This window comes from Saimiri boliviensis, chromosome 5 (genome assembly GCF_048565385.1).
Source record: "Saimiri boliviensis isolate mSaiBol1 chromosome 5, mSaiBol1.pri, whole genome shotgun sequence".
Classification (NCBI taxonomy): Eukaryota; Metazoa; Chordata; class Mammalia; order Primates; family Cebidae; genus Saimiri; species Saimiri boliviensis.
Genome location: NC_133453.1, coordinates 106,445,957 through 106,472,900, shown reverse-complemented (window position 1 = coordinate 106,472,900; position 26,944 = coordinate 106,445,957). Strand labels below are relative to the sequence as shown.

The window sequence follows — 26,944 nt, the reverse complement described above, 5'->3', positions numbered from 1 at the left end:
GAGCATCTGAACACCAGGACCTGAGACCTCCCGGTGGACGGCCCTCAGCTTGGATGCCCTCAGCCAGGCCTTCTGGAGACTACACTTGGATTCCTTCCTTGAAGACCAGAAACCCCCTTAGATGGAATCCAGGAGTCTTCTCTGCGGTCTCCAGGGCTAATAACTTTTCCGTGCTTCAACTTCCTCAGGTGTAAGTCATGGTTCCCACTCAGGAGGCTGTGTGTGAGATGAGCAGTCCCCTATCTGTGCTCTTCTGGGCTTGGGAAACGTCTAGTGACTGTAGTTGTAGGGGTATGGCAGAGGGCAGCCTAGTGTCTGCACGAACTCCTTTCTGAACTGCTCTCCTCTCTGGCCTCTGAGGGCTGGCCAGAAAAGGGTTGGGAGCAGAAGTAGTGACTCTCCAGAAGGAGGAAGGCTGTGACATTGCCCCCCCAATACCACCACCCAGCACTTTACACCAAGACCACGCCCAGCACCTCAGATACCAAAGCTGTTCTGGGCTTGGATTGCTTTGCAGAACCAGGTAGCTCTTCATGGGCCCAATGGGAGAGAAGCCCAGGCTGGAATCATACCCGAACGAAGCTGGCTGGAAACCATCCCTCGCCGTCGGCGACCCGGCCCCACCACCACTCTCTGTTGGTGGCATCCATCACTTCGATGACATCTCCAGCTTTGAAGCCCAGCTCCTGGTCGTCCATGGTAACATGGTCCCAGAGTGCTTCAGCGCAGACCACACTGCCATCGCTGATGAGCTGCAGAGAGTCACAGGTAGGCAGGTTGGTGGGGGAGGCTGCCTGGGCCTGCATGTCCTCTGTCCCCACCTCAGCAGTCCTGGGAAGAGGGGATCCTGACTCCTTCACAGAGGAGTCGACAAACCTGCCTCTGGCAGGAGCAGAGCTTTCCTGGGGCAGGGGCTGTGTTCTGGGCATGTCGAGATTATCAAGGCTCAGTGATGGAGCCAGAGATGCACTGACCACAGAATCTGATCCTGTCACTGGGATTGCCAACTGCTCCCTTAGGCTTTCCCAACCCAGCATTCCTGGGGGCTGCAAAGCTGCTGGAGAGAGGGGCTGGGGGCTGCAAGGCTGCAGGAGAAAGGGGGCTAGTGCCCTCTTGTGGGCTTCTTGTGGATGAGCATTGCCTGTGAGGTCAGCCACCAACCACAAAGCCCCTCCTTCATCCAGGTCGACAGTGCCGCCCTGCCATTGCAGTGGCTGCAGCTTGTTTGCCGTGTGTTTTGTTCAACACTTGCCGAACCAGCCTCATGCCACCCCCAGAGATGCCAGCACCAGCTAAGCAATGCACCTTCTCAGAGCTCTAGATCCCAAGCCCTAGGATCCTGTTTGAGTTATTCCAACCTATTCCCTTTATTTCCGAAGTTCTAGAAGTAGGAGCATCTTGCCCCTGCTAGCACTGTGATAAGCACTTCGGGACTGCTCTTGTGCAGTGTTACCCAGTCAACCGTGTTATACCAAGCCGACCATTATTCACATGCTTCTGCTCAAATAACTGGCGTGGTGCCTTGCTCCAGAGTGGTGTGGACTGAGACACCGGACTGAGGGGCCGCGCTCCCCTGCCCCTCCCAGGCAGCCCTCACACATGGCGCTCCTTCTGGCTGAGTCGTGTTTTCTCCTAACATGGGATCTGTTTCTGCTCCCTGAATGTGAGCAGCTCCAGGGTCTTAAGGCAGGAGAGGAGGGGTGGGCCAGAGCTGCACGGGAGGTGAGGTCCATGCCCCTCCCTGCTGGGACCTGGTGTTGGCACCTGGCTAAGCAGTCAAGGATGAGAGTGTCACAAATAGGCCCTCTTCACTGACCATCCCTCCTCTGAGCTGCCACTACCCCAGATGAGCCCTCCCTTCACTTCACTGGGTGCTCACTGAGCAACACTGTGTGAATCCTCACGTCAACATCGAAACTAAGAGTGGGGCCAGTCCTGTGTTCCAGCCACTAAGAGGCCTCTGCCTGCATGGGCAGGGTGAGGGCTGGGACTGGCCTCTGGAGCACTGGAGCTCTGGAGCCTGCTCGGGATGGTGCTCTCCTCCAGGGATCCTGAGCAAGCACTTTCAGAGAAGGACAGACCCCCTCTTTCCTGGGGGGCAAAACCTGCTCCAATCCTGATGAAAGCTGTCCTCAGAGTGGTCCATGAGCCTGTGGGCACAGGCACTCTCACAGTGTGGCAGTCAGCCGGGAGCTGCAGAGCTCCAGAGGCCCTGTGGGGCCCAGGCACAGATCCCTGGGTTATTGCTGGGGGCAGCAGGTCTCCACAGGAGGCCACTGCTCTCACTCCCAGCCACAAAGACCTTCTGTGGGTGGCCTCCAGGATGGTGACCTGCTGCTGTCACTCAGATGAGATGAGACAGGAGTCCTCAGGAGACCATATGGGAGGAGCCTGCCTGCCACGGTGGGGAGCTGGCTCACCCTGCTGAGGCCCTGAAGGACGAGGCTCCAGGGAAAGAAGGAAGCAGACACGGTGGCCTGGGGAAGCCAGTGAGAATGTGAGCTGTAGGTGACATGCCCTGACCTGGGGTCTGTGACACAGGCTGTGGGAAAGTGACCAGACACACTCAACACGGCTCACTTTCCCACCGCTTCCCTTCTCAGGACGTTCCTGCCTGCTATTAACGAGGTGAGGTGTCACCCTCTGTCCCTAGGTTCCCTTAATGAGCCCTGAGCAAAAGCCTGGTGTCCCCTTCCTTTATGCTGCCTGTCCTTGCAGGCGGGGCTGAGTCCTGCAGAGGTGGCCTCCCACATAGCTGCCGGGGAAGGTCTCCAGGTGTCAGGTAAGAGGAGGGCTTCACAGAGAGACCAGCTTCCAGGCACCATGAGTGACAAGCCCCCCACACCTGTCCTGCCGGTCACCTGGAAGACCTTGGGGGAGTCTGAGCTCCTTTCCCTTTGTTGCACCCTTGTGCCAGACGGAGCCTGGCACAGGGACACGTGCCCTGAGCAAGCTTTTGGATCACCTGTGCCTCCCACCAATGTAAGGATGTCAGCCTGGTGGCAGAGGTCCTGCATAGGCTCAGACTCAGGAGGTACTTTAATGAGTTACAGGGAATGTGAACTATTTTATGTTGTCACCGAGACAAAATGTGGCTCTGTGACATCAGAGTCATGCTCCACCTCCGATGCTGTTGGGCTGGGTGCCTTTCTGAACAAAGGCCCTTTTTGGTGCTTGTAGGCATAGCTGCACCTGAGCCAAGACACAAGCCAGGCAGGTAGGCCCCCGGTGCAAGGAGTCCAGGCTGCAGCTGCCTCTCCGCCTGCAGGAAGCAGAGAAGCAGAGACTGGCTCTGAGACACAGGGTGGCTGTGAAACTGGCTGTTCAATTGCTGGGGAGGGTCCCAATGGAGGGGCATATTTAAGACTTAAGACAGCCCAGGGCTGGGAGCAGGATACCCTCCTGTGCCTCTGAGGTTCTGACAGGCTGCCGGAGAGCAATGCTGCCAGGCTCTGCCTCCAGCAGCTCCCTGTGACCACCACTGCCCTCCCCACCCTGCCCACCTACCAGACTTACAGGGTGGGGGCGGCTGGGAACACCCACTGGCTGTGCAGCTGGGGTGGGGGGGATGGTTCAGAGGGCCCACGGGCAAGGCGGGCAGCAGGGACTCTGCTTGTGGGAAGACTGACTGACACCACGTATTTTAAGGCCTAAAACGGGAAAAACTGCAGGTAACATGCGCAGCGGTAGCCAGGCATCTTCCACACACCTGGCTCAACCCACACAGATGTAAGCGCGTGTGGCTCATCCAGCGGTCACATGCACTCCGTTTCCAGACAAGCAGTCGGCGCGCCCCAGCTGAATCTGCACCCTCAGTGACACGCAGAGACGCGCCATTTTGCACCCCCCCATGGCCCCCACCCCCCCACAGGGCACAGAGGACAGAAGGACCCTGTCCCACACGTGCCACCACACCCCTCAAGCACCCGCTCGGCGACACCCCCGGACCAGGCCCTGGTAGTGAGCACATGGGATGGAAGGGAGACCTCCCCTGCGCGACCACTGCGGAGGCCGCGGGTGGCAGCGGCTGGAGTGCGGTTGCCCGCGCCACTCACCCCGGCGCGGTCCCCCGCGGCGCCCTGTGCTGCCGCTCAGCGGAAGGCCAGTAAGAAGATCAGCACGACGTTGATGAGGACCAGGAGCGCCAGCACGGCGGAGACCACCACGCGCTGGGCGCCGGGGGGCAGGTTGCAGCGCAGCAGGGCGCGCAGAGCATTCCCGGGCGCCACGGGGCCGCGCCGGGGCTGCGGGGCCCTCGCCATGGCGCCCGGCCTCCCGCTCCGTGCGGCCCCGAGATCCCGCCGCGCAGGGCCGAGCCGATGGCTCGCAGCGCCCGGGGAGAGGTGGAGCGCCTGCGCTCGTGGGCCTGGGGCTCCTCCCGCGCAGCCGGCGCCGTGCACGCGGCGCCTCCCAGGCCCGGAGCCCTGGCAACCCTAGCAACCAAGCCAGCTGTGCGGGCGGGGGCGGCGGGCTCGGAGGCTCGGAGGGGCTGCGGCGGCTCCGGCGTGCGCTGCGCTTCGCCCTTGGCACCTCCTTGGGAAGGGTCGGGAACCTCCACGCCCGCACAGCGGTCTTGGCCCGGGCTGGCCAGTGGCACAGATGGCCACGGGGGCGCTCGGGGATGCCCGGGGACCTCATAGTTTCAGGCATACGAAGGCCAAAACGCCTAGCACCGGCGCTTTGGGGAGGGATGGGCCAGGGACTCTGGTGTCTTACAAGGACTGCATGAGTAAACGCGGCTCTGAAATGTCAGAGAATCTTCTCAGTCATAAAATCGGGCAGGTATGCAGGGATGGTGGAGGCAGGATTTAAACCCAGGTCGGAGCGACCCGCGCTGAGGGGCCCCTCTACTGACCGCAGCGTCAGAGCAGCATTATATTCCTTTGGATATATATCAGGGCTTCCTCTGCCTCCACCAGACACAGCCTGCAACCTTAACCCTGTAGGTTTCAAAGCTCTTTTGCAAGAGCTCTCATTCTATCCCTGAAAATGACAGCCCAGGCAGTGTGTTCTTCCCAGAGGTGAAAAGACTGCAGGGGAGAAGGCTAAACAAACACTCCGCTCAGTCATGGGCAGAGATTTCTGGGCAACAAGCTCAGCGCTTTGAATCCGGGAGCAAGAAGAGCCCCTCGAGGGCAGAGAGAGGCACATAGAGGAAATGTGTGCAGAGACTGGGTGTTCCCACGGGAGTGATTTAACATGCTCTGATCTCTATGTATGTGGCCATAGATGGCCACCCCTTGCAAGGACAGGTGAGTGCACCCTGAATGTCACCATCCTGTTGAAGACTATAAAGCAGAGTGGATGCCATGTGTGTCTGCATGTGTGTATGCAAGGGGACCTGTGTGTGCATGTGCATAGCTACCTCTGTGTAAGGGGATACCTGTGTGCACACATATGGGCATCTGTGTGTGGAGTTTCCATGCATGTGTGTACACATGTAGGTGCCCGTGTGTGTGTGCAGAGGAGGGTCAGGGATGTGTCCAGAGAGGCTGTGTGCCTCCCTCACATCTGAAGGTTCAGCCTGGGCCCATCTGTCTGGGGTACTGCTCATGCCCAATTCTTTTTTTTTTTTTTTTGAGACGGAGTTTCGCTCGTTACCCAGGCTGGAGTGCAATGTCGCGATCTCGGCTCACCGCAACCTCCGCCTCCTGGGTTCAGGCAATTCTCCTGCCTCAGCCTCCTGAGTAGCTGGGATTACAGGCACAGGCCACCATGCCCAGCTAATGTTTTGTATTTTTAGTAGAGACGGGGTTTCACCATGTTGACCAGGATGGTCTCGATCTCTCGACCTCGTGATCCACCCGCCTCGGCCTCCCAAAGTACTGGGATTACAGGCTTGAGCCACTGCGCCCGGCCTCATGCCAATTCTTTAGAAAACTCTGGTCTCGGCCGGGCACGGTGGCTCAAGCCTGTAATCCCAGCACTTTGGGAGGCCGAGGCAGGTGGATCACAAGGTCAAGAGATCAAGACCATCCTGGTCAACATGGTGAAACCCCGTCTCTACTAAAAATACAAAAAATTAGCTGGGCATGGTGGCGTGTGCCTGTAATCCCAGCTACTCAGGAGGCTGAGGCAGGAGAATTGCCTGAACCCAGGAGGCGGAGGTTGCGGTGAGCCGAGATCACGCCATTGCACTCCAGCCTGGGTAACAAGAGCGAAACTCCGTCTCAAAAAAAAAAAAAAAAAAAAAAAAAAAAAAAAAAAAAGAAAACTCTGGTCTCAAGATTTGCTACCCCAAGCTCTCAGGAGAATTGGGGGGGATTAGAAGACATCTAAAGTCTTGCTGACACCCCTACATCCCAGCACTCCTCTGGTAAGATGGTGATGTGACCTCTCACAGGGTGTGGCTCAGAACCCCTGATGTGTGGGTGCTTCACTGTGCACCTGTGGCCTCTCAAAAGCAGGCCACACAGGAGGGTACATGTCCTCATGGCCCTGGGCACAGTGGGTTGGTGAGCCTGATGGCCAGCGCAGGCACTGAGTGCTGGAGGGTGTATAGCACCCTGCTCGGCCACTGGGCCAGGCCCTGGTTGGTTCTTCAGCCCCAGATGGGTCCTGGACACATCCTCTGCCCCATGCATAGCAAGGCACCCTGGGGAGGGCTGAAGGTGGCTGAAGCACCTCTGACTGAGGACTGAGCAAGGTGTTTCTCCCTGCCCAGGGGTCCCCGGCCTGTATATCCCAGAGACCTGGCTTTATGGCAGGAACGGCAGTGCTAACAGCTTTCCAATGCAAGTTTCATGACCAAAAACATAACAAAAAAGCTTTAAGGCAGACAATGTGTGGTGACTCACACCTGTAATCCCGGCACCTTGTGAGGCCAAGGCAGGCGGATCACTTGAGCTCAGGAGTTCGAGACTAGCCTGGGTTTCACATAGTGAAACCCCATCCCTACAAAAGATACAAATATTAGCTAGGAGTGGTGGCGGGTGACTTAGTCCCAGCTACGAGAGAGGCTGAGGTGGGAGGATCACTTGAGCCTGGGAGGTGGAGGCTGCAATGAGCTGAGATTGTGCCTCTACACTCCATCCAGCCTGGGTGACAGAGTGAGACCCTGTCTCAAAAAAAAAAACAAAAAACAAAAAACAAAAAACAAAAAAAAACCAAAAAAACAACCTTGAAGGCAAAGGCCTAGGCCCTTGAGGGGTTGGACAGATGGCTTCCACCAGGGATGGGAGTAGCGCGGCTAGGCTAGTGACAGGACTGATGTAGGAGCAGAAGAGAGACAGAGGTGTCTGGGGCAGATGAGGGCTGAGCCCCCAGTGCTGTGGCCTTGGGAGGACAAAGGAAAGAGAAAACCCACTTTAGGGGAGCTGGCCACCAGGTGACCTTGCAGCCCTGCGTGAAAGTGGCAGCAGTGGTGCCAAGGGACTGTGAGCTGCTCCTGCCCTGTCTCTTGGAGCCCCTAAGCCCAGTTCGTTGTCCAGCCTAGTGAGGAGGAGCACCAGGTGTCTGGGGCACTGCCAGGCATCAGGCTCCTCCCCAGGGCTGAGGAGGGGGAACGAGAGCCAGGTCAGGCCTGGGGAGGGATGTCCAGCCTCACGGGAACTCAGGGAAGACAAAGACTCCTGGAGCCAGTCACACGAACTCTGAGGGGTGGCCAACAGCTGGCCTCATGTCCTGTAGTGTCCTCGGGGTATCTCATGGAGAATGCCATGAGGCAAGGGTAGCGAGATTGCTTTCTATTTCGGCTGACACTGGCTGGTCAGGAGGACTGTCGGCTCTGCACTCAGGGGCTGGCCCAGTTACTGCTGGCACCGCCTTTTATGCTTCCAGCCTAGTTGAGATGACAAGTTCAATGGCTGCATGTCCTGGAGCAGGGAGACCAGAGTGGCACTACACACAGGCATGAGGAGGGGACCCCAAAACCCCAAGGCCCTCAGAGCCTTTCGGGGAATGAACAGAGTTAAGGGTGAGGGGAAGCTCTGGCTGTGACCTCATGTCCTGCAGGGTGTCTGTCCCCAGTCCGACCTGGCTCTTTTTCCCCCTCCTCAGCCCCAGGGAGGAGCCTGATGCCTGTCAGTGCCCCAGACACCTGGTGCTCCTCCTCACTAGGCTGCACAACAGGCTGGGCTGAGGCGCTCCATGAGACAGGGCAGAAGCAGCTCACAGGATGCTGCAAGACACGAGCCGGGGACAGGCTGCCGTCCACAGGTGCCCGTGGGCAGTGGGAGAGCCCAGACCTCCCCAGCAGCAGCCAGGCCGTCCTCTCACCTGGTCACGTTATGGCTTGCACTGGCAGCACCGCCCACATGGTGGGGCAGGGCTGAGTGGTCACTCTCACCAACAGGCGCTTCTGGCTTTAGCTTCAGAAAAAGTCCAGGGGGCTTAGGGTGGCCTTGGGCCTGACTGCAGGGGGACAGCGCAGCCCAAGAGGGCCAAGGTGGGAGGGCAAGGAACTGAGCAGACAGGCTCAGGCCTGGGCTATGGCCTTGGAGGTCAGTGACCCCTAGAGGGGTCAGTGCTGGAAGAAGAGAGGACACTCCTGGACACTGAAGACGGTCAGTGTCTGCGTTCCTTCATCTGTCTGGCAGGGACTGGACATGCACGCGAGGCAGAGCACAGGTAACACAAAGAATGCAGAAGGAACGAGACATTGCGCCTCTCTGCAAGGTCCTCAGGGCCGTGTGGAAAAAATGCAGGGGGGCACACGGACAGCCTGCGGGCAGCCCTCTGTAGGCAGGACCATGGCTCTGCAGCGCTGCATCCGAGGGCCTGCTCCCTCCCTGACACAAGTACTCAGTACACACACGTTACATGTATGCAACACACCCACACCCTTTATGTACTGCACGGGCACACACATCTGTGTCCAAGCATAAAACTCACTCCTCACGACCTGGAATGCAACCTGCCTGGTTGCTCACCCCCAAGTCGGCCACTCTCTACGCCACAGAGTTTGCATTTGTTCTGCTTAGGAAACTGTAAGGTGGTTTCCGCTTTCGAGGGAGGCATCTGGCTAAATTGTGACCCTTTCTTGTTTGTGCTGATGTCAAACAGCTTAGATATTCCTCGGACAGAGCATCTTAGAATGAACAACTTGTCAAGGAACTGAGAGCCCCAAAAGATAAGAAACGGTCACAATTCACCCCCACGTGTTCTTAGAAAATAGAAGTGAGTATGTGATTTTAGGGCAAGCCAAATATTATTGAGTGAGGGCTTCTCTGTGACACCTGTTGCTTTGCTCATCTCAGGTATGAAAGTCACGCGGACCCCCAGCAAAGCTTCTGGCTGAGCCCTCAGGAGTGCTGCCCTGAAGGCCCGGAACTAGCGGGACAATTACCTCTTATCTTTTCTGTTTCCGATGAGTGAGTCCATTTAACGCTTCTGCTGGCTCCTAACAGGCAGGCACCACCTTTCCTGAGTCAACAGTGCAAGCCGGGCACAGCGAGGGCTCTGGTGCCACGTCCGCCCACAAAACACAGAGACTGCCTTGCCGCAGCATGGTGCTAGACCCAGCGAGGACTTTAAGCCCGGGCCTGCCCTTCTTACTCACCAGCCTCTCTCAGGGTGGCCTTCTACAACAGGATCTGGAAGCACTGGTGGCCTTCTTGAGGTGGGTGGGTGCTGTCTGGGACAGCAGCCAGTCTCCCCAGCGCCAGCCTGCGGCATCGCCGGAGACGGGTTCCCTCTGCCTGACTTCCTGCTTTCTTCTGTGATGTGCGTGTCCTTCTCCCTGGGGACACGCTCCCCGAACGTAAGGCATACCAGCAGCACCCTGTCTGCTCAGTAACCTCCAATGCCAGGAGAGACCTCTGAACCAAACAGGAGTCAGACCCTCGAGGCGGCCCAGACAGGCGCTTACACATCCAAATCTATATTGCCTGCCTTCCCTTATGAAGATGACAGAGCCATGTTTCATTTCTTCCAGAGAATTCCTGGCTCTTGGTCTTCCTCGGCCAAAGCATCTTAGAATGAAAAACTTGTCAAGAAACTCAGAGCCCAAAAGAATACCTCCTCACCAGCAGCAAGATGTGACAGTCCGTAATTTCACCCTCAGGTAGGAGACACACAACTATGAAATGCAGACTCAAGGTCAGTGCAGCCATAAGCCAGTCATGGAGCCTGTGCCTCTCCAGAGTCCCTGAGGGCTTTGGTTGCAATGATCATCCTCGTGCTTAGAGACATACTGGGCGCCCACCCGTGCTGGGCATGTTCAGTCAGTTGCCATCAGCCCTTCACGGCCTCATGCCATCTGGTGTCACAGCCACGTGAACCAGCTCAAATGGTCACTGCTCAGTGCTCCAGGCCCCAAATCCAACAGGCCCCCTTGGGGTCCTCTTGCTGGGACTGAGCCCCAAGGTGGAGGAGACAGCCTTGGTCTTTTAAAAAAAACCACAACTATTACCCATGAATTCAATTCTGCTTCAGGTGACATGACTTCAGAATACCTTCTATCCCAAATAGCTTATGAGAGGCACTTAAAGAGAAAGAGTTTTTTTGGTTGGAAAAGCTTATTTGCATGTTTATTCTTTTTTTTTTTTTTTTTTTTTTTTTTTTTGAGACGGAGTTTCGCTCTTGTTGCCCAGGCTGGAGTGCAATGGCGCGATCTCGGCTCACCGCAACCTCCGCCTCCTGGGTTCAGGCAATTCTCCCGCCTCAGCCTCCTGAGTAGCTGGGATTACAGGCACACGCCACCATGCCCAGCTAATTTTTAGTATTTTTAGTAGAGACAGGGTTTCACCATGTTGACCAGGATGGTCTCGATCTCTTGACCTCGTGATCCACCCGCCTCGGCCTCCCAAAGTGCTGGGATTACAGGCTTGAGCCACCGCGCCCGGCCACATGTTTATTCTTTATGCATCATAGATTTTGACTAGTGCATTATTTAATTATCCTTTTATTTATTTTTGAGATGAATGCCGTTCTGTCACCCAGGGTAGAGTGCAGTGGCATGATCTCGGCTCACTGCAACCTCTACCTCCCAGGTTTAAGTGATTCACCTGCCTCAGCCTCCCAAGTAGCTGGGATTAAAGGCACCTGCTACCACGCTCAGCTAATCTTTACATTTTTAGTAGAGATGGGGTTTCACCATGTTGGCCAGGCTGGTCTCAAACACCTGACATCAGGTGATCCACCCACCCTAGCCTTCCAAAGTGCTAGGATTGCAGGTGTAAACCACTGCACCCAGCCTTAATGACTGTTTTAAATCATCATCTAGAGCTGGGCCTCTAGGTGGAGTTCATGGGCCTTTGACTCCACTCCTCTGTCCAGTGGGTAATGAGGATGCCACCCTCCTCACTGGTTTCTGAGAAGCCTCACAGCTCATTCATTCACAGAAAAGCCTAGCTCTTCTGAAACTGATCCCTTCTTACGGAAAAACCTGAGTGCTATAAGATCCCGTGTTGTCAGAGTCCAGTTTTAATGAAGCAGAAACACACCAGTACCTTCTGACTGGAGAACATGGCGTTTGCTATGGGCCTCTGCTTGTGCTGGTCATCTGGTTACACTTCCATGACGTTCAACAACCCCCTCCAGTTAAGTAAAAGAGGCTGAGAAAGTAGGAGGGTGAGTGAGAAAGAGAGGAGCGTCTAAGCATCACGATTTCTCTCTCACAGGGAATGCGGAGGGAGAACTCGGACGGCAACCAGTTTTGCCTGGATGAGGATTCTCACGGATTTCTTTTGCTTCAGTAGGAAGAGCAAAAACCCAGCAACTCGCATGCAGCTGTCATAGCAACAGCAATACTTCTGTATTCCTGGTGTCAACAGGAGAGAAAATACTTTTCCCTCGCCTTGTCCCCAGGCTGCCCAGATGGCTGGTTGGAGGGTCAGGGGCTGAAGTAACCCGAGAAGCCCTGGCCTCCCTTCTACTAAGTAGAGCTCCTCCAGCTGAGAGGGTGCTTGGCAGCTGCTCACCAGGACAGCCCCATGAGGCGGACCAGCATGTCCACATTGCATCTGCTCTGTGGGCCTCAGCAGGGCACAGAGAGTCCTGTGTTGGACAAACCCTGCTCTTGACACCAAATCCCAAAATGGGGACCACAGGCTGAAACTGCTGAATGCAGCCAGCACCGCCAGCATCCGCATGGAACATGGACTGCGGGCATCTGGCCCACATGAGCGTGCTGGAGTTCCCTGACAGTCAGGGCCACATCTGCCCAGCCTGTCCCTCCCTCTGCCCATGCAGCCCTGACCCTACCTCATTGATAGCCAGCTGCTCACCACCCCCTCCAGAGTGGCTGTAGTGGTGGCTGGAGCCGCGCAGGTCCTCATACAGGTCCTCCTCGCTCCCCACTTCATCAGCGCGGACAGCTGTGTCCAGAGCTCCATCAGGCATGGCTGGAAGGAGAGACAGCAGCTGGGCAAAGGCAATGGGTTCAGGACAAATGCTCCTTCTGCAGGGGGAGGGAGCAGGTTGCAGGGCTAGGTTCTCAAACCATCCTTGCCACAAATATGTGGCCTGGGTGAAAGAATGCATCATCCCAGTCTACAGCAACTCGGCTGACAAGGAAACACAAGTATTCACCATCACACAGCTCAAAAGCCCCTTTAGGTTGTGTACAATGACAAATCATTTTCCAGTGTGTTGGCTATAGTATTAGGCCCTTAGGAAAAAGTTAACATTTTGTTATGCAATATATATGTGTGTATTCAAAGAAAATATACAGTTACATACATACAAATATGGTTTGAAATTTAATACAATCAATAGTCCTGGTACCCATCACTCTGCTTAAGAAAAACACCAGAAACTTGACCTTCCACATCCTGTATACCCTGCTTTAGTCCCATTCCCATCCCCCTCTTGTAGAGATATCCAAGAGTTAGAATTTTTAATAAGTCATTCCCATGCCTTTGTGTTAGCATTTAGTTCTGTCAGTTATGCCAGGTTTTGGCCTTGTCTAAAGGAAGCCAGCAAATCCACTCTTCTCTGGCTGGTTTTCTTTACTCAACTGTGTGTGTAGCTGTTGATTATTTCATTTTCACTGCTGTACAGTCTTGTGTTGTATGATCTTTCACATTTTGTACAAGTCTTTCACAGATACCTCTGTCACTCAGATGTGCCACAACTATCTCCTCCCAGTCTGCGGCTTGTTATTATTATAATCATATAATATTATATAATAATATCCAGGCTGGAGTGTAATGGCATGATCTTGGCTCACTGCAACCTCTGCCTCCAGGGTTCAAGTGATTCTCCTGCTTCAGCCACCTGAGTAGCTGAGATTACAGGTGCACGCCACCATGCCTGGCTAATTTTTTGTATCTTTAGTAGAGACAGGGTTTGACCATGTTGGTCAGGCTGGTCTCGAACTCCTGATCTTGTGATCCGCCCACCTCGGCCTCCCAAAGTGCTGGGATTTACAGGTGTGAGCCACCATGCCCGGCTGTGGCTTGTTATTATTTTTAAGGTAATTTTGATGAACAGAAGTCCTTAATTTACAAAAAACTAAATAATAATAAATAAATAAAAAGCAGAAGTCCTTAATTTTAATATAGACAAATCTGTCAATCTAGTCCTACTTGGTGTATATTTTCTGTGTCTAGGAAATTCTTTCCAGCCTCAGAGTCATAAAGTCTTCTCTGTTATTCTTTAATGTTTTATAGCTTTTCTTTTGACATGTATGCTGTTAATCCACCTGGAAATGATTTTTGTGTACGGAGTGAGGTTGGAATCCAATTTCTTTCTTCTCTAAGGATAATCTGTGGGCTCAGCACCATTCATGAAACGGGAAGTCCTTTCCATGAACCTACAATGTCTTCTCTGTCCTTGAGTTGAGTTTCTATATAGCTGGGTCTGCATCTGGACTCTCTTTTTGCAGGAGGCAGAATAATGGTCTCCAAAAGATGAAAAGATGGCATCCCCAGAGCCTGTGAATATGTTACGTTACGTGAGGAATTAAAGGAGAATTCAGGTTGTGTATGGAACCAGGGCTGCTAACCAGCTGACCTCAAAATGGGAAGATTATCTTGGATTATCCACATGGGCCCAACATAAGTGAAAATAGGAACTTTGAAGACTCACTTCAAGCATTTCCTCCTCTGTGTGAGACCCATCCACGCCTCTATGTTACTCTCAGAAAGCGTGAACAGACAACTCTCACAGCAGGAAACACATCCCTGTATGCTTGTTGGCCTGACTCCCCACAACTAGACACTGAGCTCCTTGAAGGCAGGAGACATGCCTTACTCATTAATGTCAACATTTAGGTGTTAAATAAATGAATGAGTAAACAGATGGAAGAAACAGATAAATGGTGAATGGAAGAATGAAGACTTGAACAGATGGAAGCTGGGAGGATGACTGGGGTGGCAAATGGCAAGTTCCTCAAAGGTGGAGCCCAGAGGCCTTGCAGAGCCAACGTCAGGAACACAGTTAAAGCTCCACTTGTGCCCCCAGAACTGACCTGGGAAACCCCCTGGGATATGGTTTGGACTTGTGTCCCTGCCCTAGTCTCATGTTGAATTAAAGGTGGTGGGAGGTGATTGGATCATGGGGGCAGATTTCCCCTGCTGCTGTTCTCATGACAGTGAATGAGTTCTCATGAGATCTGATTGTTTAAAATGGTGTGGCACTTCTCTCTTCGTTCACTCTCTTTCCTGCTGCCATGTGGAGAAGGTGCTTTCTTCCCCTTCCCCTTTCACCATGACTGTAAGTTTCCTGAGGCTTCCGCGTCTTGCTTCCTGTGATGCCTGTGGAACTGTGAGCCAATTAAACCTCTTTTCTTCATAAATTGCCCAGTCTCAGGTGTTTTTTTATAGCACTGTGAGAATGGACTAATACACTCTGCCTCCCACTTGTGGGCAGTGGCCTAAACCCAGTTTGTGAGAAGGAGCTAAGGGCCTGCTCCTAACCATGTACACAGCCACAAGTCCCTAGGAATACTCATGATCTTTATTTCATTTGTGTTTAAAAAACTTTTGTTATGAAAAGTTTCAAAAGTGCACAAAAGAAAGGAAAATAGCATAAAGAATCTTGTATATTCATTGTCCAGCTTCAACAGTTCTCAACATGTGGCCACTTTTGTTTCATCTAATTCCCCTCCCCACTGGACAGTTTCTAGGGAAAAGCCAATTTCATTGGTAAACACCAAAGCGTAAGTTTCTGAAACATAAGGATCCCATCTTTCTTTAAAAAAAAAATATCATTGTATACATCTAAAACAAACTGCAATCCATCCAAAGTTGTCAAATTGCCATACCTTCTCCCCTAGGGCCTTAAAATAGGTTTTATTTTGGAAATGGTTGTGGAGTCACAGGGCATATCGCTATAGTACAGAGGGCACTGTGCATGCTCCACCCAGTTTCTGTCCATGGTCTAGCTTTCACAAGTCCAGTGTGTTCTCACAGCCAAGAACCTGACATTCATGCAATGTGTGTGCACAGGTGTATGGCACGTATCACCAATGCACATCTGCATAGCCACAAGCACCCTGAATGCAGGCTTTTGAGGTTGGCCTTTTCACTAAGCCAAATGCCCTGCACTCTATCCCAGCTGCTATGTGTATTAATACTTCAATCTTTTTACCGTTGAGTCATATTCCATGGCATTCCATGCCCCTGTTGGTTTAACTATTTACCTGTTTAAGGATATGTGAGTTGTTTCCAACTATTGCCTATTATGAATACGGCTGCTAGGATCATTCATGAGCAGGGGTTTGTGTGAACATAAGGTTTTTATTTCTCTGATATAAATGCCCAGAAGTGCAATTACCGGGTCAGATGGTAACAGACGATTTAGTTTTGAAGAAACTGCCAAACTATTTTCCAGAGTGGCTGTGCCATTTTACATTCCTATTACTCTCAATGTCTAAGAGTTCTAGTTTCTCTGAATCTTCAGCAGAGAAACTAGAATCTTCAGCATTTGGTATTGTCACTATTTTATATTTTAGGCATTCTAATAGGTATGTAGTGAGATCTCATCATGGTGTCAATTTTCATTTCCTGAAAGTCTGATGATGTTGAATATCTTTTCATGTGCTTACTTGCCATATACCCTCTTTGGTGAAATATCTCTTTGTCTTTTGCCTATTTTTTCAAGAGGTGGGGTCTTGCTTTGTTGCCTAGACTGGAGTGCAGTGGCATGATCCTGGCTCACTGCAGCCTCAAACTCCCGGGCTCAAGGGATCCTCTCACCTCAACCTCCTGAGTAGCTGGCACTACAGGTGTACACCACCACACCAGTGAATTTTCTGAAGAAATTTTGGTAGAGACAGTGTCTCACTATGTTGCCTAGGGTAGTCTTGAGCTCCTGGCCTCAAGTGATCCTCCTGCCTCAGCCTGCCAAAGTGCTGAGATTGCAAGTGTAAGCCACCATGCCTTGCCCACTTTTGCCTATTTTCTCATTGGTGTTGTAATGTTGAGATTTGAAAGTTCTTTTTTTTTTTTTTTTGAGACAGGGTCTCACCAGGTTGCCCAGGCTGGTCCTGAACTCCTGGGCAGTGATCCTTCACCTACTGGAAGGGATCACTCCTGGAAGTGATCTTCCACCTCAGTTCCAAAGTAGCTGCAATCACAGGCTCGTGCCACCACATCTGGCTCTCAGAGTTCTTTATATATTCTAGATATGAGTTATTTGTCAGATATGAAGTTTGCGAGTATCTTTTCTCCATCTGTAGTGTATCTTTTCATTGCCTTAACAAGGGTTTCATAGTGCAAAAGTTTGAAATTGTTACAATGTTCAATTTCTCAACTTTTTCTTTTATGACTCGTGCTTTTGGTGTCATATCTAAGAACTCCTCGCCAAACCCTGGTTCTCAGGGATTTTCTCTTAACATTTTCTTCTAAAAGTTTTACATGGAAATCTATCATTCAGTTTGTGTGTGTGTGTGTGTGTGTGTGTGTGTGTGTGTGTGTGTGTGTGTTTTGTTGTTGTTGTTGTTTTGTTTTTGTTTTTTTATAATGTGTGAAGCTTAGGTCAAGTTCATTTTCATCACCTATGGATAGTCTACTGGTCTTATTTCTGGCATCATTGTGAAAAGAATATCTTTTGTTCACTGAATTGCTTTTGTGACTTTTTAAAAAGTCAAAAGTTTTGATGAGCAAAGTAAGAACACTACCACCTGTTTTACAGAAATAAAAATGATTTAAAAGAATACAATGAACTGTTGTGCACTAACAAATTAAGTAAAACTAGATAAAATGGAAAATTTCTAAAAACACATAATCTACCAAAATGAATTCAAGAAGAAACAGGAAATCAGAATAGATCTATAATTGGTAGCAAAATTGAAGAGTAATCAGAAAACCTTCCAATAAAGAAAAGCCCAGGACCAGATGGCTTCTACCATCTGGTAGTGAATTCTACCAAATATTTTAAGTATAATCACACCAATTCTTCTAAATTCTTCCAAAAAAAAATTGAAGAGGAAGGAATACTTCCCAACTCATTCTATAACATCAGTATTGCTTTGATAATAAACCCAGACAAAGAAACTACAATAAAACTACAGGCTAATATCCCTTATGAATATAGATGCAAACTTCCTCAACAAAATACTAGCAAATGGAATTCACTAGCATGTTGAAAGGATAACATATGAGGACCAAATGGAATTGATTTCTGGAATGCAAGGATGGTTCAACGTAAGAGAGCAAATCAACATAATACACCAAATTAACAGAATAAAGGAAAACTACATGATTATCTCAATCTATGCAGAAAAAGCACTGACAAAGTTTTTATGATTAAAAAATTTAATAAACTAGAAATAGAAGGAAAAGTCCTCAATGTGATAAAGGCCACATATGAAAATCTCACAGCTAACATCATACTCAACGATAGAAGAGTGAAAACTATATCCCTAAGATGAAGAACAAGACAGGGATGCCTGTTTTCTCCACTTCTGTTCAACATAGTACTGTAAGTCTTGGTGAGAACAAACAGTTAAGAAAGAGAAATAGGCCAGGCACAGTAACTCACGCCTGTAATCCCAGCACTTTGGGAGGCCAAGGCTGGTGGATCACAAGGTCAAGAGATTGAGACCATCCTGGCCAACATGGTGAAACCCCCTATCTACCAAAAATACAAAAAAATAAGCTGGGCATGGTGGCACGTACCTGTGGTCCCAACTACTTGGGAGGCTGAGGCAGAAGAATCACTTGAACCCAGGAGACGGAGGTTGCAGTGAGCCAAGATTGTGCCACTACACTCCAGCCTAGTGACAAAGCGAGACTCCATCTCAAAAAAAAAAAAAAAAAAGAAAGAAAAGAAAAAAAAGAAAAAGAAGTAAAGGACATCCACATTGAAAAGGAAAAATAAAATGATCTCTGTTTGCAGAGGACATCATCTTATATGTAGAAAACCTTAAAGAATCCATAATAAAATTGTTAAAGCTAATAAAATTCAGTCAAACTACCAAATATAAATTAACACACAAACATCAGTTTTATTTCTGTATATTTGCAATGAGTAATCTGAAAAGGAAACTTCAAAAAATTTCATTACAATTGCACTAAAAAGAATAAAATACTTAGGAATAAACAACCCAGGAGGCCAAAGATATGTAGACTAAAAGTTACAAAACATCGATGAAAAAAATGAAAGAAAATCTAAAAAAAAAAAAAAAGAAATACATCCCATATTCATTTTTTTTAATTGCATTTTAGGTTTTGGGGTACATGTGAAGAACATGCAAGATTGTTGCATAGGTACACACATGGTAGTGTGGTTTGCTGCCTTCCGTCCCCTCACCTATATCTGTCATTTCTCCCCATGCTATCTCTTCCCACCTCCCCACCTCCCATCCCTCCCCCATTTCCCCCCAACGGACCCCAGTGTGTAGTGCTCCCCTCCCTGTGTTCATGTGTTCTCATTGTTCAACACCCGTCTATGAGTGAGAATATGCGGTGTTTGATTTTCTGCTCTTGTGTCAGTTTGCTGAGAATGATGGTTTCCAGGTTCATCCATGTCCCTACAAAGGACGTGAACTCATCGTTTTTGATGGCTGCGTAATATTCCATGGTGTATATGTACTACACATCCCATATTCATAAATTGAAAGTCATAATATTTTTAAGATGATAATACCACCTAACACAATCTACATATTCAATACATTCCTATCAAAATCCAATGGCGTTTTGTTTTTTGAGATGGAATTTCGCTCTTGTTGCCCAGGCTGGAGTGCAATGGCATGATCTTGGCTCACTGCAACCTCCACCTTCTGGATTCAAGCGATTCTCTTGCCTCAGCCTCCTGAATAGCTGGGATTACGGGTGCCTGTCACAATGCCCAGCTAATTTTTTGTATTTTTGGTAGAGACGGGGTTTCTCCATGTTGGTCAGGCTGGTCTCGAACTCCTGACCTTAGGTGATCCATCTGCCTCGGTCTCCCAAAAAGTGCTGGGATTACCAGCCGTGCCTGGCCCCAATGGCAATTTTTACATACATAGAAAAATTCATCATTAACATTCATATGGGGATCCTGACTAGCCAAAATTATTTTGTAAAAAACAAAATTGGAGGACCCACATTTCCTGATTTTAAAACTTACTGCAAAGTCACGATAATGAAATAATGTGGAAATGGCATAAGGACAGATATATAGACCCAATGGAACTGAATAAAGGATCCAGAAATAAACCCTCCCATATGTGGTTAATTGATTTTTGACAAAGGTGCTAAGACTGTGGGGGAAAAGACAGTCTTTACAGTGAACAGTGTTGGGAAGTTGGATACCCAAATGCAAAATAATGAAGTTAGAACCTTACCTAACACACATAAAAATTATGTGTGTTAGGTAAGGTTCTAACATCCATCCACTCAAAATGGATGAAGGCCTACATATAAGAGTTAAAACTATAAGACTCTTAGAAAGCTTTACAGCAGTTAATCTGGAAATAATTTATTGGCTATAAGACCAAAAACACAGGCAACAAAGGAAAAAAAAGAGATATATTGAACTATATCAAAGTTTAAATCTTTTGCACATCAAATCTTTTGTATATCAAGAGAGAAAAGACAACCCATGGAATGGGAGAAAATATCTGCAAATCGTATATCTGATAAGAGAATAACATCCAGAATATATTTTCGAAAGACTCCTACAACTCGAAAAACAAAACAAACAAACTAAAAAAACAGCCCAACTCAAAAACAGGCAAAAAACTTGAACAGACGTTTCTCCGAAGGAGATATACAAACGGTCAATAGCGTATAAATGAGGACATACGACATCACTAATTATTAGGGAAATGGGAATAAAAATCACAGTGGTATGCCACTTCATCCTTAGTATGGTCATTATAAGAACTACAAATAACAAAATATGGAAATAACCATGACATGTGGATCATACCACGATTGTTTAAACAACTAGTCGCTGTCCTGGTTTAGCACTATTTCTGGATTCTCTATCCTGTCCCATCGATCAATGTGTTCATCCTCCTCTCATAGCAAATGGTCTTGTTTTCTGTGGGTATACAATAATTCTTGACGTTTGGTAGAGTGGTTCCTCTTACTTAGCTCTTCTTTTTCAGAAATGTTTTAGTTATTCTTGTTTCTTTACCTTTTCTTTATAAATTTTAGAATAATCTTGTCTATAGCTAGAAAAAAAAATCCTGCTGGGATTTTGATAGGAATTGCATTAAACCTATGTATCAACTTGGAGACAACTAAAATCTTTACTTTCTTGAGCCCTCCTATCCATGAACACAGGATCTCTCTCCATATTTAGAGCCTCTTGGATTTCTTACAATCCTCCATTATTTTAAAGCAAGTCCCAGACATCATGTAATTTGATCTGTAAATAGCATAGCATATGTCTTAAAAGGTAAGGCATCTCTGTCCCTCTCTGTCTTGCTGCTACACTTTCTTTTCTGGGGTATTTTAAAAATAATGGTCTCTCTAGGGGAATAAGACAGATTTATTGTGGGAGTCACTACTTTTCTTGGCTTTTTACTAGTCCCAGTTGGGGTCTCAGCAGTTCACAAAATGATTGCTCATCTAGCAAATTTGCAGCCTGGGAGAAAAGAAAAGCAAGTTTCAACATGAGTCTCCCAGTACTTTTACTCATCATTTTACATTCCAGTTCCCAACACAGGGTGTGGGGCTGAGGAGGTGTTTCCTGAGGGTTTCACAACTGCAAGAATGAAGGGATGAGCAGGCACTGATAAGAGGGAGTGCAGGGGAAGGTGAAGGTGGGGGAAGGACTCCAGGACTGAAGCCAGGAGACCCAGGCTCTGTGCAGACAGCCATTGGTAGAGCCAGTCACCTGTCTGCTCCGACTGGGCTGAAACTCTTGTAGAAAGCAAGGCTGCTGAAGGTCTCACATAGCTAACTCGTAGGATGAGACCATGTGCCCCACGCTGTCTGCAGGTGAATCAATGAACAAAAACAACACAGCCTGGCAACACAAAGGCCAGTCTTTATTTTGGATTTTAAATTTTTATATAGGAAGACAAGCCAGCAGTCTCTGATCCATTCTGAAATTCCAACAATGTTTAGACAGCAGAGCAGCTGACAACTCTAGATCCTAGACAAATGTTCACTGAGGGTACCTTTGCCTCCGATGAACAGCAACCAAACAATTCCCTGCTTCCCCTTACAAGGGAAGGCAGGTAGCTCTGCCCACCCAGGGAGAGAGGCAGAGGAATGTCCTCCATATGCATGTTTCCTGTGCTGACCTACTGCCCTGGAAGTCAGTGGTTCTCAAAGTGTGGTCCCCAGACCAGCAGCAGCAATTAGGGAACTTGTTAGAGATGCAAATTCTTGAGACCCCTCCTCAGACTCACTGAATCAGAAACTCTGGGGTGGGGCCCCCGGGTTGTGTCTGCATAGCCCTCTGGATGACCCCTCTGGTGCATACTGAAATTTGAGATCCACTCCTGTCCATCAAGAGCCATTAACAAAGTGAGTACCAGCTTACTGAGCTCTGCTCCAGCAAAGGCAGGCAATGCAGTCTTTGACATGGCCTTGGGACCTTTTGAGAAATTTCTCTGAAGAGCCTGGCATGTGGTCTTGGAGTAGAAACATGTATCTGGGCATGGGGGGCACTGGGCAGGGTGCAGGCAGCCTAGCTTTCATCCAGCACCAACCAGCCAGGGGCTTCCAGTTTACTGTATCTGTGCCTTGGTTGATTGCTTTCTGAATTCATTCAAATGTACTGATCCAGGGCCCACTGGGTGTGTGCCACACATACATGCGGGGTTCTGAGGATGCAATGTGACGAGGGTGATCAGGGTCCGGCAGGAGATAAGGGAGTTAAACAAACGATGTTGCGTAGTAATGCTGGGGAACCACAGGCACAGGAGGCCCCACCAGGCCCGGGAGATCCTGGAGGGACACACTGGGAGGTGGCAAGGTAGTGAGGGGGGTGAAGAGTGTTCCAGGCAAGAGGGACAGCATCCAGCCTCAAAAGCAAGAGGGTGGGGTTGCTCCAGGTCATGGAAGATCTGCAGAGTGGCTGGAGTACAGTGAGAAGCGGGAAGGAGGGTCAGAGGTGCGGCTCCCAGGCAGGCCTGGCATGCGTGTGGCCCCCACCCAGGCAGGGCGGAGGTGCAGGCTCCCCGGTGGCTCTGAGGTGTGGGACTGGGATATGCTTCCTGACATGACCCCACGGGGGCCTCTCATTTCGTCCTTGTGACATGAACAAGGAAGGCAAAATGATGTGTCCATTCTACAGATGAGGAAATGGGCCCAGAGAGAGAAAATTGCTTTCCTCAAATCACACAAGGAGCCAAACCTTGCAAGCCAGCCAGGTCCCTGGGCTGTCTGCACTGGACTGGGTTCATTTATGTTGCATGACTTTTGCAGGATGGTTCCTATTGACAGATAGTCCAACAGTTAATGCTGGAAAGGTGCTAGAGGAGGAGACAGCGAGCAGTGTCCACTTATCTGCTGGCAACCTCTCAGCTGGAACCAGGCAAGGCGCCCTGCACTGCACTCTGATAGCCAGGTCTGGAACGTGGGAACTGCCCCAGGGATGGAGCGGCTGCCCCAGGCTGGGCTTGCTGCACCACTCCGGGTGCTGGCTCTGACTAGTCTCTCCTCCCTTGCTCCTGTTTGGCCCGGTGCCTTGGCTCATGGGTTGGCATTTGCCTTCTCCTCTGTCTAAATCCTCTCCAGCTTTTGTTTGTTTGATTTGAGATGGAGTCTTGCTCTGTTGCCCAGGCTGGAGTGCAGTGGCACAGTCTTGGCTCACTGCAACCTCCACCATCCAGGTTCATGCAATTCTCTTTGCATCAGCCTCCCAAGCAGCTGGGATTACAGGCATGCACCACTATGCCCAGCTAATTTTTGTATTTTTAGTAGAGATGGGGTTTCCCCATGTTCGCCAAGGTGGTCTCCAACTCCTGTTCTCAGGTGATCTGCCTACCTCGGCCTCCCAAAGAGCTGGGATTACAGGCGTGAGCCACCAAACCCGGCCCGGCTTTTTTAAAGAAAGATTCTTTTTGATAGACTTTTAAAGAACAGTTTTAGACTTACAGAACAAATGGTCACTCAGCACAGGCACCCATAACGGGACTCCCCGACCAGAAGGTCTCATGCTAGCGTAGCACATTTGTCACATGCACGGAACAACATGGACCTACTGATGGTCACTGATGTCCAGATTTTGTTTAGATTTCCTCAGGTTCTCCCAAATGTCCCTTTTCTGTTTCAGGATCCAACACTACGTTTAGTCATCTCAGCTCCAGATTTGTGATTTTTAGGTTGTACAAAATGCTCACTGAAAACCTCAGCTTTGGAGAGCTTTTTCCCTTTGGCAGCAGAAACTCTGAGCCATCTACAGCCCCAAGCAGGAGGAATGCCCTCCACTGCGAAGACCTGCCTCTGGGCCCTTGTGGGAGAAACTGAACTTCTCTCAGCCTCCCTCGTTCTCTTCCTGGTGGGGGCGGGGGTGGGAAATAACCTCTTCTGAGAATGTATGACCATCCTGCTGCTGTGTGTATGATTCCAGCCTACCTGTTAGGCAGGGAACATTAGGTGTGCTGCACAGATACGGGCTCGGCACCTCGCATAAGTGAGACACGCTGAGGTCCCGCAGGCAACCTGCAGCCAGGGCAGGGGAAAAGTGCCCCCCTCTCTCAGTGCCCACCCCTCTCCACACCTCTCCTACCCGTGGGTCTTAGCTCTTCAGCCTTCACAAGGAGAGCCCCATTCCTGTCCCTACCCTCCCTCCCACGAGGGCCCCTGGCTATTTGGTGCTGTGGTGTCATCTCACTGAAGGTAAGAGGAGCCTTTACCCAAAAAAAGTAGTGACTCCTACAAGAAATCTGTTTCATTCTCCCTCAGGGAGACCACTGCTTTAAAAATACCAGAGAATAAGGTGTGGCACAAAGAGACAGACTTCATGTTTTAAGACACACACTATGCTATTTACAGATCAAATTACATGATGTCTGAGACTTGCATATGTGTACCTATGTAACAATCCTGCAAGATCTGCACATGTCCCCCAGAACTTAAAGTATAATAATAAAAAATAAAACAATGGAGCATTGAAAGAAATCAAGAGGATCTAAATATGGAGACAGATTCTGTGTTCATGGATGGGAGGACTCCACAGCATGAAGATTTCGGTTGCCTCCAAACGGATGCATAGGTTCAATGCAATTCCTATCAAAATCCCAGCAGGAATTTTTTTTTTTTTTTTTTTTTTTTTTTTTTTTTTTTTTTTTGAGACGGAGTTTCGCTCTTGTTACCCAGGCTGGAGTGCAATGGCGCGATCTCGGCTCACCGCAACCTCCGCCTCCTGGACTCAGGCAATTCTCCTGCCTCAGCCTCCTGAGTAGCTAGGATTACAGGCATGCGCCACCACGCCCAGCTAGTTTTTTGTATTTTTAGTAGAAACGGGGTTTCACCATGTTGACCAGGATGGTCTCGATCTCTTGGCCTCGTGATCCACCCGCCTCGGCCTCCCAAAGTGCTGGGATTACAGGCTTGAGCCACCACGCCCAGCCCAGCAGGACTTTTTCTAACCTGGGAAATCAGCCAAAGGTCAGGTCTTCATGTACAAACAAGACTTTGTGGTCAAAATTACTTCGAAAAAGTAATTACAGAAAACATGGCTGCGCCAGGCTTTAGCTGTAAGTGAAGCATGATTTCTGACATATGGTAGTGTTATGTTAGGCACATGTGAAGTGCCGAGGATACTCCTCTAAATTTATGTTGCTGCAAAATTCAGGTGAGGATTTTCATTTTTCACTGAAGAGAACCGGTCTGCAACTCAACATTTAGGTCACAGACTTTGGAGTACAAACCCAAGGAATGTGATATCTTTACCAAATTATAAATTTTGGCAAATTAATACAACACTGTATATAATATAATGAAATTATGTCACCTTTAATGTAAATTTTCATTTTTTTCACTGTAATGCTCTACAATAAAATCAAATCATGTTACGATTGACAATTTTCGCCACAAAATTACTTAGATACCAAATAAAAAGCCATCATTCTTTGTGGTAGATTATAGCTGAGCTAGTTATTTTAAACAAATTAGGCAGGGTGCTGTGGCTCACGCCTGTAATCCCAGCACTTTGGGAGGCAGAGACCACTAGATGACTTGAGCTCAGGAGTTCCAGATCAGTCTGGCCAAGATAGCGAAACCCCGTCTTTACTAAGAATACAAAAATTAGATGGGTATGGTAGCATGTGCCTTTAATCCCAGCTGCTTGGGAGGCTGAGGTAGGAGAATTGCTTTAACCCAGGAAGTGGAGGTTGCAGTGAGCCAAGTTCATGCCGCTGCACCCCAGCCTGGGCAACAGAGCAAGACTCTGTCTCTAAATAAATAAATAAATTAGACTTCTAAAATGGTACAATTTCCCCCTTGTGCTGTGCAAGCCACTTGAGGTAAATGCATCAGACATTCATGCAGGAGAAACTCTCACGTCTCAGCTTACAGGGATTGGGCATGCCGATATCAGTTTCAGACCCGTGCATCCTCAGACCTTTTACACTAGCTGGTCTCGAGATCCAGTGCACGCGCTATCTGACCACTTTGTTGGTAGACCTGCACCTCTCTTCAGTTTGGATTGAAATTTATGCAGCCTTTCTTCAGCATATTATTTTAAAGAAATGCCTAATAGATAATTACACCTTTTAAGTACAAATACAAATACATCTATTGCCAGGTTGACGAGAGCCGGGCACCTTAGGTTGTATCTACTCCTGACAACTGTGCCTCTATCCACACTGCGGTGTGTCCTGTGCTTCCTCCTCTGAAGCTGGCAGTTCTTCTGTCTCAGCATGTGACATCTGAAGATGTCACAGTTGCCATTAGTCCCAGGTAGCTGCCAAGGTGAATCTTTTCATAGTGATTATGGGTTCTTGAACCAGAATAGTTTTTCCTGGATCTTGAAGATGTGGTTTTTACATAAATCTCTCATCTTGTACATCTAAATAAAATATTGGTAGACTTCCTTTCCACTGTGCTCTCCACAGAGTCAACTGCTGAATGTCCTAGGACACGGCCAGGTGCGGTGGCTTATTTATGCCTGTAAATCCCTGCACTTTGGGAGGCTGAGGCAGGTGGATCATCTGAGGTCAGGAGTTTGAGACCAGTATGGCCAATGTGGTGAAACCCCATCTCTACTAAAAATACAAAAACTAGCCGGGCGTGGTGGCGTGTGCCTATAACCCCAGCTACACAGCAGGTTGAGGCACAAAAATCACTGGAACCCAGAAGGCGGAGGTTGCAGTGAGCCGAGATTGTACCACTACACTCCAGCCTGGGCAAAAGAGCAAGACTCCGTCACACACACACACACACACACACACACACACACACACACAGTTCTGGCACAAACGCCTTGGTTCTCGCTATAGAAATATGTGATTTCACAGTGAAAGGCATCCCCACTCTGTGCTCAGAGCCCTGTGGCCTTGCAACTTCAGTATCTTCTGTCTGACACAGCCAGGCTTCAGTTTACTTTTGGGTATTTGGACAATTCTGCACTGCAGTCATTGTAAAGGCCTCCTATGGGTGATCAAAGAAAGCTCTAGGCAATGAAGTGACACCTACCTCCTGCCATGCCAAGTGTCTCCTAGGCC

General features: G+C 49.3%; 2 protein-coding genes across 4 annotated transcripts in view; both read right to left on the bottom strand.

Annotated features, from left to right (window-relative positions):
* Positions 1 to 26,944, bottom strand: part of ARHGEF4 (Rho guanine nucleotide exchange factor 4) — a 204,643-nt gene that overhangs the window by 7,504 nt on the left and 170,195 nt on the right. For all 3 annotated transcript variants that reach the window (XM_010330738.3, XM_010330742.3, XM_039479879.2), the window contains 2 exons: positions 12,145 to 12,284; positions 573 to 752 (listed from right to left, as the gene is read on the bottom strand). In XM_010330738.3, the coding sequence (XP_010329040.2) occupies positions 573 to 752; positions 12,145 to 12,284 (320 nt within the window). The remainder of the gene's footprint in view (positions 1 to 572; positions 753 to 12,144; positions 12,285 to 26,944) is intronic.
* SMIM39 (small integral membrane protein 39) lies at positions 4,092 to 4,262 on the bottom strand. The gene has a single exon (XM_074399799.1). The coding sequence runs from the start codon at positions 4,260 to 4,262 to the stop codon at positions 4,092 to 4,094; it is 171 nt and encodes a 56-aa protein (XP_074255900.1).

Bases quoted from the DNA above. Each gene is read 5' to 3' on its own strand.
- SMIM39 (XM_074399799.1), bottom strand. From the start codon at position 4,262: ATGGCGAGGGCCCCGCAGCCCCGGCGCGGCCCCGTGGCGCCCGGGAAT.